The sequence below is a fragment of the Leptosomus discolor genome, chromosome 1 (assembly GCF_034619465.1).
Source record: "Leptosomus discolor isolate bLepDis1 chromosome 1, bLepDis1.hap2, whole genome shotgun sequence".
Taxonomy (NCBI): Eukaryota; Metazoa; Chordata; class Aves; order Leptosomiformes; family Leptosomidae; genus Leptosomus; species Leptosomus discolor.
The window spans coordinates 33,931,500-33,957,801 of NC_141391.1; the positions used below are offsets into that span (position 1 = coordinate 33,931,500).

The window sequence follows — 26,302 nt, forward strand, 5'->3', positions numbered from 1 at the left end:
ACTGAAGTGCAGCAAGCTGCACGTCACATGGAGGGGAGGCAAAAACTCTGTGGGCTTGCTTCCCCCCCCCCCCCTTTTTTTTTTAATATACCCACTTCACATAGAATGGAATAGTTTCTCTGTTTTCTATTTCCTTCAATCTTGCTTAAGCTTTTTAATAACGTTTATTAGTAGCTCTCCACGGCTCTTCCTAAAGAACAGTTAATGCAAAGAGCAATGCTTCTCTCATTAGTATGGAGCCAAACAGACGCTTTATTACTTCAAAATGTTTTTCTAGGCCAGGTCATCAAATGAAGCCCAGAAAAGCCATTAAATCATAATATAACCCTGGCTCCAACAACAATCAGCATTTTGCTGGAATTTCCAGGTTTCAGTGGACTCAGAAATCTTGTTTGAGCAAATACACCCACCAGATTATTTCCTATTATATAGCATGACATTATAATAGGGATTAAGTAAGGACAAGTCCACCCAAAACTCTGCACTTTGCGTCCATCCTTCCCCCATGCTCACTACTGATGCTAACCTGTAACCAGACGTTGTGAAATGCCATTAAGCAACAACAGCTGCATTTATTGCTGAAGACTCCAGACAATCTTGATCTTTTCAAGTAATATTTGTTTATACTACTCATGTCTTTAACACTACTGATCATGGAAACCCCCTCTACATCCCCCCCACTCTCCCCTCCCAAAATCAAGGCTTTAGTTCAATTGTTCACATGCAGTTATCTAGTGACAATGGAGACACCCCTCAGTATGTAGGAAGGTAAACATGAACTGAGGACCACAGCACCCAGAACAGCAGCTATAAATAAGCCAGGTGGGACACCAAAGGCCATCTCAAGAGGTACTACACCGCATGTATTTGCAAGCAAATCATGTCACCGAACATCACTAATGCATGTAAACATACCAGAAATTCCTATATCCCAACTTCTTATTAAATTCAGAGCATAACAAACTTAATAAAGTTCAGAGCATTTCAACAGTCTAAAAGTTAGATTATATACTGATGACTACTTGAACATAGGATAAATTATTGTTAGTGCTATAAAAATAAAGTGGAAAGTTGGAAGACATACGTATTTGTAAATACACATCTACAACATGATGATTAAACTACATATTCTCTTTGATTTACATATTTTTAACAACAGACTTCAAGAAGGTATATGGTAACATGACAAAAGACAAAATGCATTATATGCAATAAATATCAACAATGCTTGGAATTTCTCTTTTTTTAAAAAAAAAAAAAAAAGAGAAACTAAGCAGTCTGTTTAGGTTCTCATCTATTTCAGTCTACAAAATCATGGAGAGGGTGTCCTCTCATTATTTATTAGATATTTCATATAACATAAGAACTCAGGGAAGCAAGGAAATAATTAGCAAACAACAAGAAGTGTTTTTTCCAAAAATGGAACGCATTATTTAGACTTGAAAAGTATTCCCAAAGGATGTCGAGGAGACCAGAACTATAAATGTCTAAAAAGGTACTGGTCAAATCCATCACGAATAGACACCTCATATACTATAAAACATGATATCTGAAACCTTCAACTTAGCAAGTCCTCAAAATCCAACATGAGTTAACGTTGGGAAGTTACGCAAGAGAGGATCGCTGCACGTGCTCTGCTGCTTATACTCCTTCCTTGAGTACCTGCTACTGCTATTATACTTTGACTCAGTATGGTTTTATGAGCTTTATGCTAACTCAGTAAAGCCGTTCTTGCTTGTCCTAAACTAAGAATGACTTCCTATACCTTCTTATTTGCATTCACACAGAAGGCACGCTTTCTTATGGGTGCTTACAGAAAGTTATCATTAACTAACTTCAATAGGATGTTTATAGAGTGCATTCATTAAACACAGATGAACCTGTATGCAGACATAATCAAAACGAAAATGGATTTAATTGCCCTTAAAACTATTTTCCAGCCATGTAAATTTGGATTTTAGTAGTAACCTTATCTCATTGCATGTATTTATATTCAAAGTCCTGTATCTTTTCTTCTACCAACCAGTCAGTATCTTTTCTCCTATTTCATACTACTTTTTTTTCCAAACTAATGCTTGCTGCCCCAAATATTATTATTCATATAGCACTCTGAATATGCTAAACTCTCAGACAAGAAGAAATTGTATAGTACAATGACAAAGGCAGTGTACAGGAACCACTAGAAGACCACTGAGGAAGCATAAGAATAAGAAAACTCTTAAATCTCGCAGGAACTCAGGTGCTAATGGTTCTCACGCTGACAAAGCAGGAGACAAATCAGGAAGGATGAAGACAGACAAAAGGCCTTAAAAATAAATAAATCAAGCAGATTTAATTTAGAAGATTAAGTTACTTTGAAAATTTTCACCATTGTCAAGTAGCCAAGAAGAAGTCATTGCTGATTTTGGAAGAGAGAGTTATCAAAGCCAGATACTGCAGTATATTGGAAAGTAATGAAATTCAGGTAGTGGGAATAAAAAATGCTTTTAATGCAGTAGGCATAGGGAAAGAGTGAGCATATACAGTCCTAAGTTGAAGGCAAATAACACAAGTCCTAAAACATCATAGGTGACAGGAAGAAAAATGGCCCATTACTGCGATAATGTTCCTGTTCTGTTCAGAAAAATTAGGGACTTTGTGAGGAAATGAAGGAGAGAACGAGAGGACATTGTTCAGTCTGCCACCACATAAGTCGTGCCATAAACTGCAATTTTCACACATGATGACACTAGGATAATTTGTCTTCTAAAATATACATGTACTCATAGATATGCACATACACATCTGGAAATTACTTCAACAGAAATTACACAGTCAAATTTCGGGCCACCACTGCAACTTTTTTTTCAGACTGCCCCTGTTAGGAACAAGCTTAACATCTTGAAAGGAAACAAAATTGCCATTAAATTAAATGTAAATTTGAAAATACCCTTTGCTTTCAAAGGGGCTAACTTTACCAATAACATTCTATATGCCTTCAACCCAATGGGTTTAGACCTACGATCAGTAAAACAGAATCATAGACATTTCAGTTAAAGCCTATTGCCTAATTTTTAACACATTTTATCAGATCAGCAACATATAAGAAAATACATGTCCCAAAGCTTGATGGCTACATTCCTGCTTCCTTTACTGATTCAAAGAAAAATGCAGACACTACCTTCGCTAATCAAGAAAATAATGGTCTACATCTAGCAGCTATTGTAAAGCACCCTGCTTCCTGCAACATGATATTTGCATTAAGGCACCTTCTGCTGCTCGAAACTATTATCAGGCATTACACTAATAGCACTTTGCATGGCTGATCTTGAATTGACTTTGTAATGTAGAAACATAACTTAGAATCCAAAACGTGTGGAGAAATGGTTTTCCTGTTCTTTGAACAGATATTTTAAAAATATCGTTCTGGAACTAATGAAGAAAGGGTGATATAAAGAGAGAGAGAGAGCACCCCAACCTCTCCTCTTAGGGACTGCACTCAATGCCTGGGGCATGAATGCAACAGATTTAATGCTTTATAACTTCTCTGTGCTTCTAGACATTGGTAAGTTAGTTCTGGTAAATACCAGGATAACATGTTATGCCTCCCTTGCTTTCTGTCTGCCCCTCCATTTCCATGTCCTCATACAGGTGGGTCCATATATATGCAATGGATGAAAGCATCCGTCACAGTGGTAGGAGTAGACTGCTGGGGTCACTGATGCTCCCATACCTACCAGAACCTGTCTGCAAAAATCACAGTGCTAACAGTTAGGAAGCTTTCTACAGTGCTTTAATTTCTTGGATTCAGGATACTAAATAAATTATACAGTACTGTCACTGTCAAAGGTGTAGTTGGTGCTTTATGGTGTATCATCACCATTATTTTTCAGGACGAGCCAAGCCAGGCAAAAGTATAAATTACAAAGGGAGCAGAGGATTTAAAAGCAAGGCGAGTAATAAATGACTATTATATTTGCCTGAGTACAATACAGAATTTATAATCAGAACAATTAGCTCTGTCTATGGCACTAAAATGTTGCTTCCTTCTTTTTGCTGGTCTTCTCTATTTCACTGTTGCCAAGCTCACAAGTAATGAAGTAATGTTGGTTTTGGCCCCCACGATAAAAACTCTTAGGAGGGGGAAGAAAACGTTAGTCCCACACAGCATTTCCTGCACCAGTACACCAGGACAAGCAGGCTCACCTAAAGGCAGGACAAAAGTGGTAAAATCACAGAAACAGGTATGAGGTCTACTCTGACTTCACTCCGCACTAGAATCCAGCCCAGGTAATTTAGGTGGCCTTGCTTTATCCACACCTAGCAAAAATGAAGGAGCATCTCCCAGAACACATCCAGGCACATGAAGGACAAGAAAGTGATTGGGAGTAGTCAGCATGGATTCATGAAGTGTAAGTCACACTTGACCAACCTGACAACCTATGATGAAATGACTGGCTTGGTGGATGAAGAGACAAAGGTGGATATCGTCCACCTTGCCTTCAGTAAGGCTTTCAGTGCTATCCCTTTAGATCCTCATAGAGAAGCTGATGAAATATAGGCTGGATGAGCAGACAGTGAGGAAGATTGAAAGCTGGCTGAACGGCCAGGCCCAGAGGTTGGTGATCAGTGGCACAAAGTCTTGTTGGAGGCCAGTTACTAGCAGTGTACCCGAAACGTCAGTACTGGGTCCAATCCTGTTTAACACCTTCATTAATGATCTCGATGACGGGGCAGCGTACCCTCAGCAAGTTCGCTGACGACACAAAAGTGGGAGGAGTGGCTGATACACCAGATGGCTGTGCTGCTATCCAGAGGAACCTCGACAGACTGGAAAAACGAGCTGACAGGAACCTCATAAAGTTCAACAAGGAGAAGTACAAAGTCCTGCACCTGGGAAGGAACAACCCCAGGCATCAGTGTATGCTGGGGGCCACCCAGCTGGAAAGCAGCTTGGCACAAAAGCACCTAGTGGTCTTGTTAGAGGGCAAATTGAACATGAGCCAGCAATGTGCCCTTGACACAAAGAAGGTTAATAGTAACCTGGGCTGCATTAGAAGGAGTATCACCAGCAGGTTGAGGGAGGTGATGCTGCCCCTCTACTCAGTATTGTTGAGGCCACACGTGAAGTACTGTGTCCAATTCTGGGAGCCTTATTACAAGAGACACATGGAGGTACTGGACACAGTCTGGGGAAGGGCCACAAGGATGATGAAGGGACTGGAGCATCTGACATATGAGGAGAGGCTGAGAGAGCTGAGACTGTTTAGGCTGGAGAGGAGAAGGCTCAGGAGGATCTTATTTATATATGTAAATACCTGAAGGAAGGGTGCAAACAGGATGGAGTCAGGCTCTTTCCAGTGATGCCCAGAGACAAGCTAAGAGGCAATGGGCACAAACTGAAACACAGGAGGCTCTGTGTGAATGTCAGGAAATACTTTGGTACTGTGAGAGTGACTGAGCACTAGCACAGGTTGCTCAAGGCAGTTGTGGAGTCTCCATCCTTGGATATATTGAAAAGCTGTCTGGACATGGACCGGGGAAGCTTGCTCTAGGTGGTCCTGATTCAGCAGGGGAGTTGGGCAAGATGACCTTCAGAGGTCCCTTCCAACCCCTAAATCACTCTGTGATTCTGTGAAAATAGAATCCAGGTAAATCAAGTAATCCAGTTACATGTCCAGACTCGAAACATAAAACAGATGCAAAAAATATCCAGCAAAGGTCACTTTGTAAGAAATCTACAGTTCCCCAAATCTGACCTCATGTATCCAACGTCAGCCAACTGCTAACAGAAAAATATTATTCCTTCAGAAGTATAACTTAATAATGAGACAGTTACAGGAAGCAGGGAAGGAAAGTTTAATCAATTTGGACTGAAGAATTAGAAATTTATCTTAAATCAGTATTTAAATATAGCAAAACCAATAAACCATTCTTGTGAATGTAAACTGGAAACTGCTATATATAGTTCAAGGCCTGCACATTTCTTTAAAGCCCTTACATAAAGATTTGTTAAGCACGTTACTTCACACTGCTGTGCCCTTAGCTCCGGTTCTACCAGCTCATACACATCTATCAGATAGGATGGCTTCTGTGCTTAAAAGAAAACATTTAGTTATGTATTTAATGGCATTAAGTGCAAAGTTATACAAAATAAAACAGCAAGTTACTATTTTTTTCATCTGTAACAGCAGATGTCTGTTTAAACATAATCCAGCCACTTGAAGCCAGGGATCCTTGTTCACTAGAAGCAGGAAATTTATTCCAAGGGTACACCAATGGTTTTGTTTATAAAAATATTTGATATAGAGGAATTGCACCAAGCAGTACTTTTAAAGGCTTCTCCAGGTATTTTAACCACTTTTAAAGCAAGAAGAGAAAGAAACGTCAGAGAATAGGTAAGTGCAAAACTGCAGGAAGAACGAAATCTGGCAGTCCTCAGTGCTTGTTCTCCGAACACCCCAACTGCTTCACCAGTGCTATACCATGAGTTCAGAGAAGGAAATAAAAGATATTTTTAATGCAAATCTTCTTATTTTGTTTCACAAATTAAAGAAACTCTTAGAAAACTAAAGGAAGAAAAAGAGACACTTTCTGTGAGCTATTTTCAAAAAATTTCTGCTTAAGCTCAAAATCTGTGGAAAACAAGCTCCAGGCAAACGCAACTAGAATCAAAGTGTACAATATAGCCCAGAATGGTCACATTTTTAAGCATCTCCTTGTTTTCCTCTTCTGAAAAGTGTTCAGCTTTCTTGTAATAGCTCAATCCCAAGCGGTTTATCTATGGATTTTAGCCTCACAGCTGAAATGCTTTATTGCTTTTTCATAATGAAACTTAAAGCTTCAACGTCTCCAGACACTCTAGGGAAAGGGAGACAGCGCATCAAATCAGAGATAAGGAGCTTAAAACTTGAAAGTCACACCCAAAGCTACCCAAAGAGCTCTCGGCTTCATTATGTTTTTTTGTCACTGTCAGAGGGCAGGGGAAAATGAGCAAATGCTAAATGGAGGAAAAAAAACCTAAGTGCATCACAAGTGCACACTAATTGCTTTTGTCTAATTCTTTTTTCCTCAGCATATTAATTTGCTATTTCAGTTTTTGTTTTGTTTCTAAGCTGCCTGAATATAGAAAGAAAAAAAAACAAACCCTGAGTGGAAAATTGAACAAAATGGAATACAAAGCACTTCCCCTCACTTTCTGTGGTTTAGGTATTGCTTGGGCTGGGAGCACCAAAAAGCCTTCATCATTTAGAGGCTAATCAACATCTGTATGAAACAGCAGATAGTTCACAACTACAGAAAAACCAAATCCATCCCAAGAGTTAGCTACCCGTGCAAAGCTGAGTCATGCTAGTGAGGCCAGCACAGGAACTGGAGCTGTTTCCAGCCATATTCTACTTCCCAGAGATAACAAGAGACCCCAGAGATATCAAGAGACACCAAGATCTTCACAGATGTCACTCCAGGACCTCTGCCAGCCATGTGTTAGACTGCAAACAGGGCACAGGGAATGTCTGGATATGCCATTCCCCCATCTTGAAATGGTGCTGCACACTGACCCTTCTGATAATGCCAACGGCAAGATTGAAAACGCAATGTTTCCGAGTGTGGGATTCAGCTCACAGAGGAAGGTACTTTAAGTAAAGACATCTGCAAATGTGTCTGAACTCCCACCATCATCAGTGTATACTATTAGCAACATTCACACTCAACTGGAATGCAAAGGGAACTTCAAGGTGTACCTTGGAAATTATTGAACATCTAAAGGATAAATATGATGTGATGTATACTGAGAGGAATCCTAAGGATAGCACCACACACAGTGCACAGCACTTCACTGATACTTCTTTTGTTTTCCTTCACACAAATAATTTTACAATACTAAAATAAGCTCATGATCCATATCTGGATCACTATTATTATAATATAAGATTAGTATGCAACTGAGTTAAGATATACCTATAGGAGAGGTTCATGCAGACTAAAGAGTGTTCACACAAGACTGTGTTAAGTAAATTTAATTGTAAACTATTTGAAATTCGGTTTATGTAAATTCATCAAGAAACAGAAACATGTTGCCAAACACAAATCCATTCCTTTTGTGTCCCTGTGGTTTATTAAAGTGAGAAGTCAAGCACGAGTGTCTGCCTTCAAGGGATCATCAACAGAGACTATATGTAGAAAGCTACTCAAAATAAATTTTTCACAAAGCAAAAAAAATGCAGGTAGCTGTGCTCCAGAGTATTCTTACAGAGCAAACCAGAAAGTTTAATCACCCAGGCTAAGAACGAGGCAGTGAAAAAAGTTTGCTTAGTAATAGCTGAAGTCAGGGGAAACCATCCCAAGTCTGGAAACCACCCCAAGTCTGGAACAAGCCAAAACCTTGAAGGTGGTTGCTGACTCCATGATCCCAGGAGTCTCCCAACACAGGAGAAGCAAGATGATTTCACTGAACTACAGAGATTTGACAGACAGTGAAAGAATAGCAGCAGAAAGCCCAGAAAAGGTCAGTGCAACCTTTAGGTGAGTGGCCCTCAGAATGAAACAGACTGAGGTAGAACAGTGTCTGAAAGAGGCTTGAGGCTATGAGTAAAGAAACTATCTCCTGATGTCCATTGAGACTGAACTGCAGTAAACTGGACTTTGTAAAGTGGGATAGCATCAGAGAAATATCTCCACCAGCATCCATAAGCTCTTCTGCACTTAAATAAAGCTCAAGACCCTAAACTTTAGGCAAATCAAGAGTCAGTAATAAAACTGTATTGATGTTAGATTATTTAATATGAAAAAAACAGTATTAGGATAATTATTCTCAGCTTTGGGACTATCTCTCTTTGTTTCTGATATTCGAAAAGACAGAAGACTGGAGTGCCCAAACCCAAAGATGAAAGGTTTTAAACTCCTTTGGGAAAAGGCTCTTCTCATTTCCTCTTGATGTGGCTTGGGGAAGGTTAAGCAGTTCTCACATTCCCTGAAGTTCTCATAGTCCCTGAAGAAAAGTCTCAATAACAACTCTGAAAAAATCTGGGTGGCAAGAAAGGAAGCAAAATATGTCCAAGTCTAAGAAACTAACACTATCTCTCCAACACACAGCAAAAGTCTGGCAACGCATTCTGTTTTCCAAGCCCATCATGAATATTAAAAGTTAATTTTCTAAAATCAATTAGCGGCAGCTAGTCCTAATGATGAGCAAAGAGCTGACCAATGTCAGAAGCAGCAGGGCTGAAATAAACTGCTAAAAAGCAATACGCCTTCAGGTCCAGTTGTAATATACAACTTGAAATTCTGACGAATCACAAGAATTAAGTTTCCAGTACAACTGGGCAACTTCCCATTAAAAACAGCGGCTGTACAGGAGGATTCAAAGATCAAAATATGGTTTATGCTTTAAGCTAGTTCCACACAAATTATATGCCAGTTAACTTTATGCTCCCAGCCAAGACGTAGGATACACTACATTCAGGAATATCGATAGGAAATAGGGTAATCAGACTTCTGGAAGAAAACAACATAAACTGCAAGAAAACAATATAAAATTTAACCACAGTCAAAACACAGTTGCTCCAATGGAGTATTTGGTATCACTAATTTATAAAAAACACCTAACCATCTCAAAATAACAAGTCAAAGGAAAATCAGCAAATATAAGCACATAGTTTTTCAAAATCTATGCAAATTTAGATAATACCAAGGAAATTGCAGAGAACTGGATAAAGATTTTTTTGTTTAAAAGCATACTAAGAAGGACCCTCTGCCTACAGATCAAAGTGAACTGATAAGTCTGACCAAAAAAGAGGAAATCAGGGAAAAAAAAAATTTAACTTTTTGTAACAAAATTACATTCAGGGACTAACTTTAACAAAATGCCACTCATGTTTGTTTTTTCTTTATATAATATGAAAAAAATACTTTAACCCAAAATTTGATTTCTTTAATTTGAACTAAATTAAGTACTTCTGTTCAAAAATGTTAAAACATCAGGTTGACCCATAATTATTTTTAGTTCAGTCATTGAACTGTAAAGACCAATCATTTCTCCATCCCAAACATGTGATGAGATGAAAAGCTAAGGGACATAAAAAAGGGAAGAAGGAATAATAGGAAATTTTAATATGGGAAAAGATTAATAGATAATAAGCATCTTATAATTCTCTTACATAGTTTTGTTGTGGAATTCTTAAACTGGAAGAAAAGTGTAAAGTAGTGATACGGGAACAGTACAAAATTTTGATTACTTAGTTGCACCCCTTGATCACCAAGGCACTTCAGAGTGAGCTAAGTAAAGTATTAAACAGACAGTACAGAGACTTGAAAAAGTGTTAATAAAAATAAAGAAATACACACCAGAGAAAAAACACAGAAGTATTTATGAATTACAAACGGCTCCAAAGTAACAGGAAAAGGATAAAATGTGCATAACGCATTGCTGCTGCAGAAAATAGACAAAGTGTGGGATCCATAAGGAATGTAAACGAGTGTCAACGTAGAAAATAGTCCCAAATATCCGTGACTTCTGCTCCCTGAGTGCCAAACTGGTCACTTCACTTAGAAGATGATGCTGCAGAATACGTCAGAAGAACAGCAAGAATAGGTAAGAGTATAGAAAAATCTTTACAAAGATTATTTACCTTGCAAAATAGTTGAATCAAATGGTGGTAATAAACAATATAAAATAAAGAACAGATGGTTTATAGGTTTCTGCTGCCTTTGCCTCATAACACTAGGTGAGAATACTTAATTAAAGCCCAGCACATTAAGAGCTTCCAAGGAAGTATTTTTCCACAGAATAAATAATTGGACTCTATGGTCTATTTAGTCTATAGCATCAGTAAAACCAAGAAATCAGCAAAAATTTATTATATTAGACATTTTTGCAAGCATATCCACAATCTTAGTAATGAATGTTACTGGCTGGAAGATAAAGTCTCATTTCCAGCCAATTTCTAATTACCAAGAATTGCAGTAAGCTTTCCAGGACAGCAGATCTGCCTACTGCAGCTTCCTACCTCTCAAGATGATCACTTTCAGAAGATGCATATTCCACAAAAAGTACTTGATTCAGCACCTAATTCAAAAAGCTGAAAGCAGAGGTCTACATTTTAGGTGCCCTGAATGACAAAGCTCCTACTGCAGCTAAGGGAGAGCTAGCTAATAATCAGTGGAGTCTATAATGAATTGAGCAATTACAGGAATCTACTTTAAAGAGCTATTAATCTTATCCCAGGCACCTAAATTTAGGGGTCTATAAACCCATGATTGAGTCCCACCCTGAAGTTAAGGTAAGCTGAATCCCTATCCGGAGTATCATCTGGTATGTTAATGTCCATATTCCTGGAGGGCACCTTCCCAAATGACAGTGAAATTATTTCTTCTGTTACTCTCAGAAGCAAATAGATAACAGAATTAATCTATGCAGGATTTTTAACTTTCTGAATATATAGAGAGAGAGTAACAAATTTAGTGTCCATGACTTTGTGTAATTCTTAGTTGCACTAGAAGTTGGCCTAACCCAAATTGAATGTCTAAAGCCAGATAAATGAAATGATGCCTCAAAGTAAGTATTTCTACCCTACAATTATTATTTTCCACCACATATAGCACAAAAAAACACCAATAACTGAATTAAATGTTTCAAACATCAGTTTGGATGGATTAAATAAAGGTGCTGCCACACAATGCCTGTGCATTTTACATGAGACTCTAGGATAGATTTATAATAACCAATGTCATTTTACATATCCATGTGGCTCAGTGACTGAAAGGCAGTGTGGTTAACATCCACAGATTTTTTTCTTCATCAATGTGCACCAGTTCATCATCAAAAGCAAGGCAGAGGTAGAAACGTAAGGCAAAAGCTAATCTGTCAACATTTCCTTTTAAATCACAATTCATAATCACCTTTGTTGCCCTGAGGAACATAATTAATTTAATATGCCTGTTCAAGAATTATTTTAGTATTTAAATCCCCATTCCTATACCTATTAGAATAAAAGAACACAGCCAACGTTTCACGTGCCCATGCCTGCACTATTCAGTCTCAAGTCTTGTTTTGAGAACAATAAAGAGATTTTTGTAACTGCACTTGAGAGATCAACAAGCCATCTTCCATCCCTGCAAACGCATAAGGAATTACAGCTCTCACCAGAATTGGTCACTGCCCCATCTGCTTGTGTGCAGTAAGGATGGGAGACTGATTCATCGCCAAAGTCTTCCCAAAGAGGGAACACGCTATGCAACTACACTCGTCATGTCGTGCTGAGACAATGTAAACCACCCTCTGAGGCAGAAGCAAAGCATTGTGGAAAAAATGCTCAGCAGAGTACCCAACATCATTACGAGGCCTCAGTACCCCCCCCCCCATGCCACTAAAAGGCACGCACAGGGTGAGCAAAATGCCCCTGGACTCCTGACGTGGCTGAAGGAGAGGGTGATGCTCATCTTTGATGGGCTGAATTTCCTTCCTGAACCTCCTCTCTCTTCCCATAGACTTAGGAGACTGGTACCTAACAAACAACTAGGAAAATTCTGGCCTTGAGGATCTCAAATAAAGACTCTGGAGTCAAGGGACACATTTTTCTCTATTTAATAGTCTCTAGATATTTTCTCAGAACTACAAAATGCCTGTAATCTATTACAAGGCACCCTAGTGCAAGCTTGTGCACTAGGTACTATTTGCTAGAAATGAGTTGGTTCTTCACTGAAAAGTAGTATCAGCAATATAGAAAAAAAATAAATAGATGAGCAGGTTTCAGTTTAGCAGCTTCTCATTTTAATTAGCAAGTATTTATTTATCCCAACTTTCCCCTTAACCTCAACGTGTTTGCAGTAAGAAAGGAAAAGAAATCCTGGTGAACAAACACTGATATTTAATTACATAAAATATTCTGGAAGCATGCTCATTACAAATAAACTCAACCTTAAATCTGTGTGTTATGACTAATTTTAGGACTTGAGTTTTATCCAAAAAAATAGCATGGAAAATTTTGACACGCACACCTCTGTCTCTAAACAGACAAACTAGAAAGGGCAAAAGAAGGCAAAGCAGTAGCTTCTACAAGCTGGAGGTGGGAGTATGAGGGGAAGGGGGGGGATTTAAGTGAAATGTAAAAAAATAAATAAAGTAATTTTAATGTAAATTTTTAAAGGTGTGTTTTCCTGGAAAAATGGTCATTTGGTGTATATTCCATCTACATAACTTTGTGTTAAAAATATTCTCTATTTGGACAAAGGAACAAGAGGAGTGCATTAACTAGAGAAAGCTAAAGTTAAGGATTTAATTTTTGCTTTTTTAACACAGAGAATGCTACAGAGCACTTAGCACACAAAGGAAAAAAAAAGTAATTTTAAGAAAGGCTGGATTATCTCTTTTAAGATGGAAAGGGAAAAAAAAGGCAAAAGGAAATGTTTCTTTTTATTTATAAGGAGTATTGCTGGAAAGCTAACCATCCCCACCCCCCACCCCCGACTCCAAACCAGTGCAGGCAAGGCCAGAGCTGTCTTACTTCACTGAGCTGTGTTGCTGGGAGACTGGGTTAGGCAAACACAAAGAAGGAAGCCAAAAGATTAAGCGAGATGACGACTATTACTGTATTTCACAGTCAAATCAGATGACACTTCAATCCAGGAGAGCTATAAATCCAAATAATTTTTCAAAATTAATTTGGAGACTCCTTAGAGAAAACACTATTCGCCCTAAATTACCCAGGACATGAAAATAAATAGTGTCTCCAAAGCTGTTAAAGCTGTAGCCCCTGAGATTTCATTTTTTTCACTACCATCTTCCTGAGAAATCTCAATACTAGACACAAAACATGCATTTGGTGAAGAATGAGATACTGAGTGGGCCTAAAGGATTATAAAGGATACCAAAACACCAAACATTGTAAGAAACAAGCAAAGAAACAAACAAACAAAACCCCCACTACCCCAAAACATGCCACTTTTCTTCCCCACACAAAATTACACCAAGATCACAGAATCACAGAATATCTCAAGACCCATGAAGATCATCAAGTCCAACTCCTTGCTCCTCACAGGACCACCTAAAACATTGGTAACATGAACCACATGTGAAATTAAAATCCTCAGGAAAAAGGAAAATCAACATTTTAATAGAGAATAACAGGATTTACAGGTTAAGAAAAATGATGCCATTGCAGTCAGTGGGAGAACTCAAGACCTTTGGAACACAACTTTACCCACAATCTTTCTCATAGCTACTTTTCATTCCAAAAGTATACTTTTCCAGAAGTTAAGAATCAGCAGAGGAACTGTGTCAGACATTATCACTTAGTTTCAACAAACCAGTTGGACAATAAATGGCAAGATCTGTGTATAAAACACACTTGTGAACTTACAGAAACGGATTTATGAAGTCTTTGTTTCTGGAGGCGTTCAAAAGACGTCTAGATGTGGTGCTTAGGGACATGGTTTAGTGGTGGGCTTGGTAGTGTTAGGATAGTGGTGGGACCTGATGATCTTAAAGGTCTTTACCAACCAAAATGATTCTATGATTCTTATACCAGTATCAGAATCAAGACATGACTGTGAAGACATACAGGGATATGACCGGCAATAATAATAATTAAAAAAAACTCTTCAATATGACAGAAAACCAAAAATGTTATTAAAAGAAATGCAAACAGTAACACAACTACATTTGAATTAATTCAGCACATCACCTGAAAGACAAACTACAGCACAAAACCAAGCTGTACTAATAAGTACTAACGAAATACTAATACTGAATCTTGCTAAATTTTTAATGCCTTGTGTCATCATCTTTTGAAGCAAATGTTATCGAACATTCTCATTTCTGCTAAAAAAAAATCACAGAGACAAAATTATCAGTAGCTGATGTGATATTGTTCTGATGCGTTATAACATTTTCCAATAAAGGAAAAGAGGCAATTCCTCCAAATAGAGGAAAATAAGAAGCAATTAAGACAATTCTTGATTTTCTTACTAACAGTCTATTCAAAGCTTTCAAGACGAGTATTATAATGGTTCCATACCGTGAAGCTGTTGTTGACATTTTTTGTGCTTGATTCAGCTACGCTGGCATCTGACAGGTCAACTTCATCAAATATTAGTGACTGTGAATGAGAAAGAGCATAAAAACATTAAATATAGTCCACTTTCAGGTATGCTTACAGTCTGTGCTTTCATTTCCTTGTGTCCACTCCATCGGGAAAATAAAAATAGAAAAAAAAAGTGGTGAAAAAATAGAAAACACGGATGACGTGATAAAGCTGCCTCTTTGACTCCTAAACATAGTCCTATTTGCTATGTAATGGCACATGACAGCACAAAAAAAGTGGCTCCAAAAATATACATTGCTTTAAAATCTCTTTTAAAGCATTTCTTTTAAAATAGATGTGGCTTTGGGGTGTCTACTGGGTAGCATAAATGTGGTGTCAGAGGAAAGAGATTCACACTTAGTAAAATGTAAATTAATTAATCAATTTTAGGATGGAAATCTAAATTCATGAAGGGGAATCTATGATATGGTATCCATAAGGCAAAACAGAGCTCACGGGTCTGAAGAAATCCCTTGCACTCCTTTGTTTGATGTTCCAGAAAGAGAAATATATGTCTTCTTTAAACACCACAGCCGCTAGCAAAGGATTAATTAGGTTCTGTTAGACTCACGATGGGTTTTGAAGCACAGAAGGGAAGACCAACAAAAATGCTTCCCCCTTTTTTGTTAGCCATACCACGTTCTTCCTTTTCCATGGGAAGCAGAATTGATGTTGAGGGAGTTTCAGCATGTCTGGATCCAATGTTACAGAGTATTTGTACAATTGCCTACTCATTATAGCTCCTTTTCTCACTTTTACAGCACAGGTGATGTTGCCATTCTCAGAGCTCTTATCTGCCACGTTTATTAAGTCTTTATACGAACTGCTTGTGGTAGCACCATATGCAGAAAAGTGTGACAACAGAAGTACTTCAGTGCTGCACTCCCTGGAGAGACAATGTTTTCCTTGATCCATCACATCCACACAACTCTGCACCACGCAACTATAGCCATACAGTCCTAGAAAGAGAGGTCTCCGTGCCTTAGTAATAGTTTTATTGAGAAGACCAGGCTGTCGAAGATGACAGAGACCTGAAGTACCTCACCTACAGCTCCCATGAGCTACTGCAGCCTTGCAGGTTAAAGAAAAATAATGCCCACTGCTATGGAACAGCACAATCAGAGCCAGCCCAACAAGCCAAAATGCTCCCAGTCCCAGCCCTGAGGGGGAGGGAGGAAATGCTCTTTGGAAGGAGACAATTATTCCCCTCTGCCAACCCCCAATCTTCCCACCAAAAATTTCAATTGATGGGAAACAGCTTTTTCCCTTATGCATTAGTTTCAGCAGAAAATATTCCTATCTTGATTTCACGTGATGGTTTCCACCTCTTTAATGGCAATATGGGCATTAGACTAGAAGCGTTTTAATGGAATTCAGTTTGAGGGATAACTTCTGAGCATTATCTGATTTTTACTTTTTTTTTAAAAAAAATGTTTATATTTGACTGCCTGAGAGCCACCCCCCAAAAAAAACCCACAACTCCTTAAGATGAATTTATTATTTATCTGAATCACCAAAAGGTTAAAATAACTGTGATATGCTTCATGAAAAAAAAAATCAAGAGAAATCACCAGGCTTCCTTAGTTAAAGTTAATTTAACACACTACAACTTACATACAGCAGTTTTTTAATAAAACAATCAGTAACAAATCATTAAATTATTATTATTGTTGTTGTTGTTATTATTATTATTGCACTTATAAATCTGAACAAAATTGAAGTTAAAAGTATAGGGCATGAGACACTAATAGCACAGAATTACCTTTGAATCTTTAGCATAGTAAAGGGTACGACCTCGAAGTTTGAAGTAACGCTTTTTCCACCTCTGAAAAGAACTGGTTTGCTTCAGTAGTAATCCTTCTTTTATACTTGTCTGAAAAATATTAAAACACAGAAGGCAAGCTAAATACATATCTAAATAGCTACGCATATAATGAAAGTTACACTTTTTAAAATTTATGTTACACCTCATATAACTGTGAATTTGAATTTGTATCTATTCACATCCAATTTAGAGTAATTCTCTGGACAACCAGACTTTGCACTGGTATTTTTTAAACAATGACAATGTTGGCAAAATGCTAATTTTACACATAAACTGAAAAGGCATTCGAGAGGCATGTAATTATTGTGAAGATGAACACAAAATAATTCAACTGTCTGCATAGCTGCAAATCCACAAATATTGAAGTGAGCAACAACTGATGATGGCACAATTTAGAAAAAAAAAATTACAAAAACCATCTACACAAGGTCATTTCCAGTTCCAAATTTGATTATGTTGAGGAGAAAAACAATTTCCACATAGGCACTATTTCAACAAGGTACTTAAACGTGTGTCTGATTCAAGTACATGAATTATGCCTTTAAAAGAGAGGGAATGATCAGGTATGATGCAAGTCATGCATGATTTCAAGTGCATTGCTGAACTGAACCCATTCAGCATGAAATCGGCTTACCATTAGGAATAATTATTATATGGAAAGTGTGAGAACAGCAACAACTAGGGATATTTTTACCAGGCAAATATTTTTAGTCAAAAAATGATTCACCGATCCAAACCTTTCCACTGCAGACTGAACCCTGCCTACATGAAGCCCATTTTTTTAAATGACTAAGCCACAAATTAGTATATTTTAAACATGTATGCTGCTTTCGGCAGCATGTGTGGGATTCATCCAACCGATTACAGAAATTGTCCACTTAATCAGATGAAATGAGATGACACAGCATACTAATTGCTTGAGTCTCGAAATTAATTTTCTTCAGCTTTGAAGCACACAAATGGTATGAGAAAAAGCAAGTACATTTGGATATTATATTCCAAAATGGTCTCTGGGAATATTTCCAATTTGTACTGTAATAAGGTGAAGCAAATCTTAGAATACAATTTCTAGACAATGTGACATAAACATCATTTGAAGTTATTCTAGATATTTTAGAGACTTAACCAACACCTAACCTGAAGTTCATAAACATCTTCTGTTATCAGATGTCAAATACTCCTTAAGTTTAACGCTTATAATAAAGATTCAGAAAAAGCAGAAAGCACTTTAATGTTCCTACTATTTCCTTGAAATGAGAAACATCGCTGTTACGTACGTACATCGCACTCTTCATTTAGACACTCCTAACGTCACAAACTAAGAATATGGTCCAACGATCACAAAGCAATTGAATTAATGCGCTCAAAAAAGCAACCCTCTCAGATGAAACATCATAGCTGAAAGTTTGGATTTCTCTCACTTTACTTCACATGCCAACAACCTGGACTGAAGCATCTGGTCAGCCCTCTTGCTTTAGCTGAGGGGTAGCAATTTCCAGCTGAAAGGGTCTGCTCACCACACACCATTTTAAGATTGCTTGCAATTTTTTGGCCAGACCCTAAGATAAGCTAGTTTTGTACAATATAAATAGATATAACCAGTTAGAAAATACAAGCACTTATTCAAGCATTTCTGTTTCATATTGCTTTCTGAGATTTCAGAAGCTCATCACACGGGATGGCAGTAAATGACCTGTGTGTTTATCAAGGGTCCGAAGATGTTAAGACCAGAGAAAATCAGTTCCAAGGAAACAGTACGCCACATACACAGCAGGCAGCTGATTTACTGGAAAAATTTCCAAAAAGAAAGGAAAACCATGTGCCCTAAAACGTATTATGTGTACTAGGTGACACAGAGCATACATTATACTGAATAATTTCAGGAATTTTAAAATCTGTTCAAAGAACATAAATCTCCCTAAACCTTGAGATATTACTCACTAAAGGATTAATTAACTCTTTCATGTCATTTTTATGCCTACATAAGCCATTTCCGCCTATTTCTACTCACCCCTTAAACACAAGTATCCGTAAAATCAAACCAATAACTTCAAAATTAAATCTATTTTGCAAGTCAGCCATTTAAAATTAGCTCCCTAAAATTGGCAGTAAATAACCATGCAGGCTTTACAGAATGTATTTTTGTATCGAAACATTAACATAGACTGGTAAACATTTATCCAAGAAATGTAAGCACCACGAAGTATACATCTGAAGTTTACATTTTACCACCACTAGATACAATGGGCTGAGGTTTGAGGATCCTAAATAGACAATTCCATGGCTGCGGCCATCAAAACTGAGCATAAAGCTTTGGCCCAATATCCTTAATTAACTTCATTTAGCTGTTAAAATGTGCAAAAATCTTCCAGCTGCCAACTGAGTCGTTAGGTAATCTGCTAATAATGCTTTCCTGAACCTACACACAAGTCACAGCACTTACAGCAATTTGAGATTGGAAGGGACCTCCCAGGTTGTTAAACTGGAGTCTACACTATTGCCTACAACCAGGTCATGTAAAGCTTTTCAAATGCATTGATCAGGCTATAGCTACACCTTAAGAAAGCAATCGGCACCTTTTCCTCTCCCAACGGCAATTAAGACAGTGCTCCAAGATCTCCCTGTTCCGAGAAACCTTCTTCTAATTAATCTCAACATGACATTAAATCTGAAGCATAAGCAATAATCACTGCCAGTTATACTAACTACTTTCCTACTGTAATTTAGGAGAAACAAGAAGTGCACATCCCATAATCCCACTCTACTTCTCACTTCTACAGAATTACCTCTCATCTGCTTGCCAAAACCTCTGACTTCCCTAAACAGCATCTTGTATCATCTAGTAATACAACACCCCTCCAGAAGTATGGGACTATAATAAGAACAAACAGAACAGAACAGAACAGAACAGAACAGAACAGAATAGAATAGAATAGAATAGAATAGAATAGAATAGAATAGAATAGAATAGAATAGAATCACTAACAATTTTTATTACTTTAGTCGTTAAAAATTAAGAAAATTATTCATGATATTACAGTCACAACATCACAATGCTCCACAGTGCTCTATTTCCCTGAAGAAATCTAATCATAAAAATCGTAGCTACATTTCATAAAATTAAGGAGTACACGTGTTCAATTATCTAAGAATGTTGAACGCAACTCTGTATCACCATAATCTAAATGACAAAAATAAATGGCATTTGTGAGTATTTTGATCACCACAAAATGAGAGGCATCTTCTTTTATATCAGCAGATTTTGAAATATTCAGTATATAACACTGAAAATTCAAAACTAACAGTTTTAATTTCAAAGACAACCAACCACACTGCCGTACCTCTAATTCACTCAGTTTGCAAAGTTTCACATTTCAATAAAAGTCAATTTTTTTTACTTCTGCTGCTGCTAGAAAGACTCAAATAAAGGAGAAAATATTCTGAATTTAGAAAAGAAAACGGTAAACTGACTATAAATGCATTATTGGCAACTGCAAACTAAAACATTGGATGATTAAAGATCAGACTCTCCCTCTACTCCTTTACAGGTATATAAGCGAATGTGCTGCTCAAAGTGTGTCAGGAGAGTGAAGAAAAGAACATCAGGAAATTTCTGAAAGTGAGGAGAATGAAAATGAGAACAGGAAAGGCCATAAAACAGGGCACATTAAATATAAACAGGAAATTAAGAGGATGAAGAAGAATTTTAAGATCACCTTGCAACAGATGCTCACGTTGAGACTAAAATGTTCCTTAAATTGAAAGATGAAAGACAGCTAGGGGGTTGGCGGGATCATTTTTCAACAGAGATATGAAAAGGGTACTCAAGGATGAGAATATCACAGCAAAGAAGCTCATCAAATTCTTGGCATCTGTCTTTACCAATGAAGATAATGAGACGGTATCTCACACAACATATTCTTCGTAACATCAGAACAGCTACATCAACATGAAGCACGTATACAGGAAGTACTACATCAGCCAAATCACTAAGTCATGTGGACCAGATGGCATTGACCTGAGAGCACTGAAGGTCCTGAAAGGACCACTGATATTAACTTCCAGTCCTGGTAAGACATTATAGTCCATGCAAAAGAATAACACTGCTGAGCCCACACACATCCAATGGCAAAAAACAAAGAGAACTTTTGTAAAGGAAAATACTGCCTTGCTGCCTGAGGGAGTTCAGCGGGTGGAGAAGAAAGCATGTGGATAAATGAAGATTCAGTGGACTTGATTTTCAGAAAGCCTTTGACAAGGCTTCCCACCAAAGACTACTGAAGAAATTAAGTTAGAATAGAATTGGAAAAAGGTAGGGTTTTTTTGTGGATTGAAAGCTGCTCATGGGATAGGAAGCTCAAGTAGGGCTTAACAGTCTCTCTCTTCTGCATTCACAAGGAATCAGGTTTATTCAAACTCAGTGACCTAAAGAAGGATCATACAATGAAATCTTCAGATTTGCAGAGGACATTAAGCTTTTTTGAGTACTCAAATTCCATGCCAATGGTGAGGAATTCAAAGGATGTTAAAAAACTGAGCCAAAGGGCAAAGGGGCAGAAGACAACGTTCAGCCCAGGTCAATGTAAGATGCTCTGCTTCAGGGAAAAAAATCTAAACCTCACTAACATTCTCACATCAACTTTGAGTGGAGAAGAGATCTGGGAGTCACAGTTCACAGCTCTGTCCACAACCACAGCCAGAAAAGCCATAAAATTTTGGCTGTCACCAAGAAAAACAAAATCAAGACAGAGGATGTCATTTTGCTGCTGTATAAAATGCTGCTGTACCAGATCATTCTGGTCTCTCCAACTCAAGAACAGGGTTAGGAGAAGGTGAAGAGAATGGCAACTCAAATGACTCAGGATGCAGCAGCTGCCTTACAAAGAGAGAATTAAAAAGCTGGAACTCTTCAGTTTGAAGAGCAGAAGACAGAGGGGTAATATGATCGAAGTTTATGAAAGCATTAAAGCAGAGTATCGTGAATGCAGAGCTATTGCTCACCAAATCCCACAATATTATAACACGGAGGAATGTGATTAAACTATATTGAGATCAGCTTAATAAAGGTAAAAAACAGCACTACTTTACATAGCAGGTAGTGATTTTATGAAGCTTGCTGTCACAACAGATTGTAGAGGCAGACAGCGCCAGCAAGCACAAAAAAAGGGATTAGAGAAATTCAAGAACACCACCTCTGTATGTGGTCTCTTTAATCCGCCATAGGGAAGTACCAGGGGAATGCAGCCAGACTCACATGCTGCTCCAGAACAACCTTTCCTATTCCACTGTTGAAGGTGGATTATTGTCTGACCCAGGAAAAAAATGTGCAGGTAGGATTTTTCCCGCTATGTTGACAGTATCTCTTTTGCTTTAGAGTCTGATGGTTTTGTTTGTAAGTGGACCTAGGCTCTCACTTAGGAAAGTAATTAATATTTGGATTACTGACAGACTAGGCCATTAAAGAAAAAAATAAAAAGAGATGATAGCATTTGATACTGTTTAACGCCCTCCTGTGACACTTCCTATTCATATGGCTTTGCAAAGTTCAGTACTGAAATAAAACAGACCCTCTTCTTCTTAGTATTGCGGAGAGTTTGGTACATTTTCACTGCCTGCACAGGTATGGCTTTAGGCAGACAGTCTCTTCATTATGTTACAAGGTAAAGTCTCACAGCTCTTACTAACTCAGAGGCCCTTAAAATATTCCATGTGAGCAGTAGATTCAAAATTACTTTTATTATTAAAAAACGTGACAGTCAAACTCTTGATTTTGATTAAAATTATGACCCAGGAATTCCAAGCCTGTGATTTTCTTGGCAATCTCTGTACAGCAGCTTCCATTACTGTCACTTACGCTGACAGATTTTTCATTAGTTATGTCAAAATAAAAATAGAGTTTTATCTACAGAGAATTAAAACTTCATCAGCTACTCAGTGCAAGGTTACATTTTTATCGAAGATTCCTGATCATAGCGAAGGGAACCTGACACCTGAAAATTAAAACCAAACCAAGAACCATGTTCTATCAATGAATTTATACAGCTAAAAATGGTCAAAATAAAATCGAAAAACAATGTGATTATGTTGACTGTATAACATTGTTTTAATTTCAAGAAAACCTTAATTAAAAGTACCATTCAGAACTGATCGCTCGGTGAAAGGAACATGTGGAGCTATATCGCAGGGTACCTAAAGCACCATGCTTGCCTCGACTGCGATGGCCCAGCCTGCTGCTGTTAACTCATCCTCCAGGTTACATTAGTGAAAGAAAAATCACAAAAAGTGGCAAGTTGCATATGTTCAGTGTGTCTCATTAAAGAAAAAATCAGTCTAACTAGCTTTGAGAAAATACCTTTCCAAAATCTCAGAATGAAAGCCAGCCACACTCACCCCACTCCCCACCACAAGACTAACCTGTGATTAAGCATCATCATTTCTGTGTAATAATAAAACAGTATGTTCTTCCAAAGTTATTCTTATATTCCATATTTTGGGGGTCCTTTACGTGGATGGACTCTAGCCTAAGTGAAACTGTAATACAAATAAATGCAATTATACAGCTTATGCAGTGCACTTGTTCCTCAACCTCGTTCTCCCTTCATGTTCGCTTCCAGCCCTATGCTGAGGAAACAGATTTTGCATTACTATTGCTAGTGTTAAAATAAATTTTTAAAAAAGCTTTCAGCTTCCTCTGCTTAGAATATATGGTAGTGTAGTAAAACATGAAGTAAACATGAAATTGCAGGTAAACTGGCATAATAAAAACATCTTGGTAGCAAGGTGAAGATCAATTCACAAATTTATTTAATAAAAGGTTATAGTGTGTATCAAAAATGAACAAGATATTGCCATACTAGGATGAAACATTACATTGGGAATTAAAAAGCAAACAAAAAAACTATTTTAGACATAAACTTGATACTAGATTGAGAATGGGAGAAAAAAACTTTATTTGCAGTTCACGTATTTAAACACCTAACTTCCAACGATGTACAACATGTTGATCTCACTCTGTGTTCTCATTAGTCAGGGCATGGAACAGCTGTAACACACTGAAAAGGGATAAAACACTTCATAGGATTGTGACTTAGTGCCAAAGATTTAAGGGTCTTGGTGTTATTAGACAACTTTGCTAACGTAGTCTTAAGTGTAGTATTTTACAGCTACCGTTTCTGAGCAGAGAGATTTAAAACAACTAAGTCTAACTGGTTTTGAGACAGAAGAATATAAATGGTATGTATCTCAGGAAGAAAAAAAAAATGGAAAAAATAAAACCCATAATAAACAGTCAAAGCAAGCTGGCAAGATTTTTTTCTTCACCAGAGGTATTTAGGTCTTGGCCTCAACTAAATAGGAAGAGCGCTCCACACACTTGCCAGTCTGTAAAGTATATGCAGTATAAGTCCAAAATAAACCATTTTGCCACCTCACACAGCAAAATGAGAACAAAAAAAATCCCAAAACATTGTTTCCAAAGAAAAGTGCAAACTCTTCCTCTACTTCCATCCAGTGTTAATATGCAAATAACAGTTGATCATTTACTTGAGAAAATTACAAACGCATCGTATACAAAAATATATTAAACACTGCTCCAAACTTTTAAGCGATCCTTTCTCGAAAACAAATCATAATTCAAGCTTGTTGTAACAAACCTTCTGTGTTTTACTTCTTCCAGTTTTAACTTTTGCCCCTCCAAGAACGTTTAACAAATTCCAGTGATGCTGTCAGCCTTCCTAGGAGCTACTCTGGGTAGAAAGGAGCCTACGCAGAGCCACTTAGAGCTTGTGACTCTCCAGGGAAAGCTAGGGAACAACTCATTTCCTTCTTGCAGGCTTTTTCCACACCTCTATCTGACTTTCACCGATCAAGTTATGAAAGAGAAAAAGCTTTTAGCAACAGAATTCACACAAGGTCAGGATGACTTGTAGACTAGAATAGAATAGTTCAGTTGGAAGGGATCTACAACCATCATCTAGTCCAAAACATACACAGTGTAAACACACAATTTCAGGAAATCTCAGTATCACGCAAATATGTTTAAAAAGAGTAAGTTCTTAGAATCTTTATGTTTATTCACTTCTTTGAAGAGATGAAAAATATAAAAATACCATCCCATCCACTCACTCCTTAACCTTTTCTAAATTAACAGTCATTGTTAGAAAGTGATCGGTCATTGCAGTTGGTATCTTACTCAATATTTAAGTCTATAGGACAAATAGACATCAATTTCACAGATGCTGTAACCCTGTGATCTGCAGATTCCTGACACATTTAGAATTACAGAGAAGTTTCTTAACTGAATACCCAATCCTTCCAGAATTTTTATAGTGTTTCCGACTGCTGCAGATACAGAAATTACATGTTTTAATCTAATTTAGTGGCTGTACTCCATTGTAAGTTTATATTGGCCCCAATTTTGTTTTACTGAATGGCACAGAAAATCCTGGATACAAAACATTAATCGTGTTTTGAATTACATTTTCTAGTATTTTTCCACGAACAGTCTCAGCTTAATACTCTAGTTCTAGAACAGTTAAATCAATAAAACCTTTAATTCCACAATAACTCAAAAGTAAGGACCTCTCGCTTACCTATACAACTTTTCAGGCATGGGAAGGAAAATAATAATACATTTCCCACTATTGCAAAATTAATCTTTAAGTGAGAAGGCTGGGAATTTGAGTGATGATGGTAAAATTACACTAGTGAAATATGCAACAAAGGAAAAAAAGCAATCTACAGCAACACACAGAAGAGCTAATGTATTACAGATAGTCAAAAATTGTTTTGATTATCATCAAAATTATTTACAGAAAGCAGAAATACAGGGTAGATACAACACAGATTGGAAATCTATTCCCAATTTGATGGCAGATTTTTTGTGTGACCTGGGGCAAATCAGTCACTGTGTGTTCTTTGGTCTCCGCAATACAAAAAATACCTTCTTTATTCTCCTCTACAAGAGTCTAGTTGTGATTCTTTACTATTTTATTGAGCATGTTACTAGAAGTGGCATTTTGTTTTAATCAAATTTATTCATGAATGACTTTTTGAATGATGGAGACTTCAGAAGTAATAAAAGAGGAACTAAAATTCACAATCTCTGTCCTTTATGATCAGAATGATAGAAAACAATGCTGGAAAAGCACAGAACTGTAAACAAAGCTGCAGGGTAAAAAGATGCATTTTGAGACAAAGAGTAACACAGAACATTTCTAATAATTGTACTCTGTAACTAACACTGGTACTGTAGGTTCAGGTTACATATATTGACAAATAAGGAACGCAGTCATTGCAGAATCACAGAACAGTTCAGTCTGGAAGGGACCTTTGGAGATCTATCTAGTCCAGCCCCCCTCATAAAGCAGAGTCACCTACAGCAGTTCACCCAAGACTATGTCCAGTCGAGTTCTGAATA

The 26,302-nt window shown here is 37.4% G+C and overlaps 1 protein-coding gene across 2 annotated transcripts in view; it reads right to left on the reverse strand.

Annotated features, from left to right (window-relative positions):
- DGKH (diacylglycerol kinase eta) overlaps positions 1-26,302 on the reverse strand; it is a 161,503-nt gene that overhangs the window by 54,996 nt on the left and 80,205 nt on the right. For both annotated transcript variants that reach the window (XM_086481975.1, XM_086481976.1), the window contains exons 3-4: positions 16,822-16,932; positions 14,994-15,074 (exon numbers count right to left, since the gene is read on the reverse strand). In XM_086481975.1, the coding sequence (XP_086338101.1) occupies positions 14,994-15,074; positions 16,822-16,932 (192 nt within the window). The remainder of the gene's footprint in view (positions 1-14,993; positions 15,075-16,821; positions 16,933-26,302) is intronic.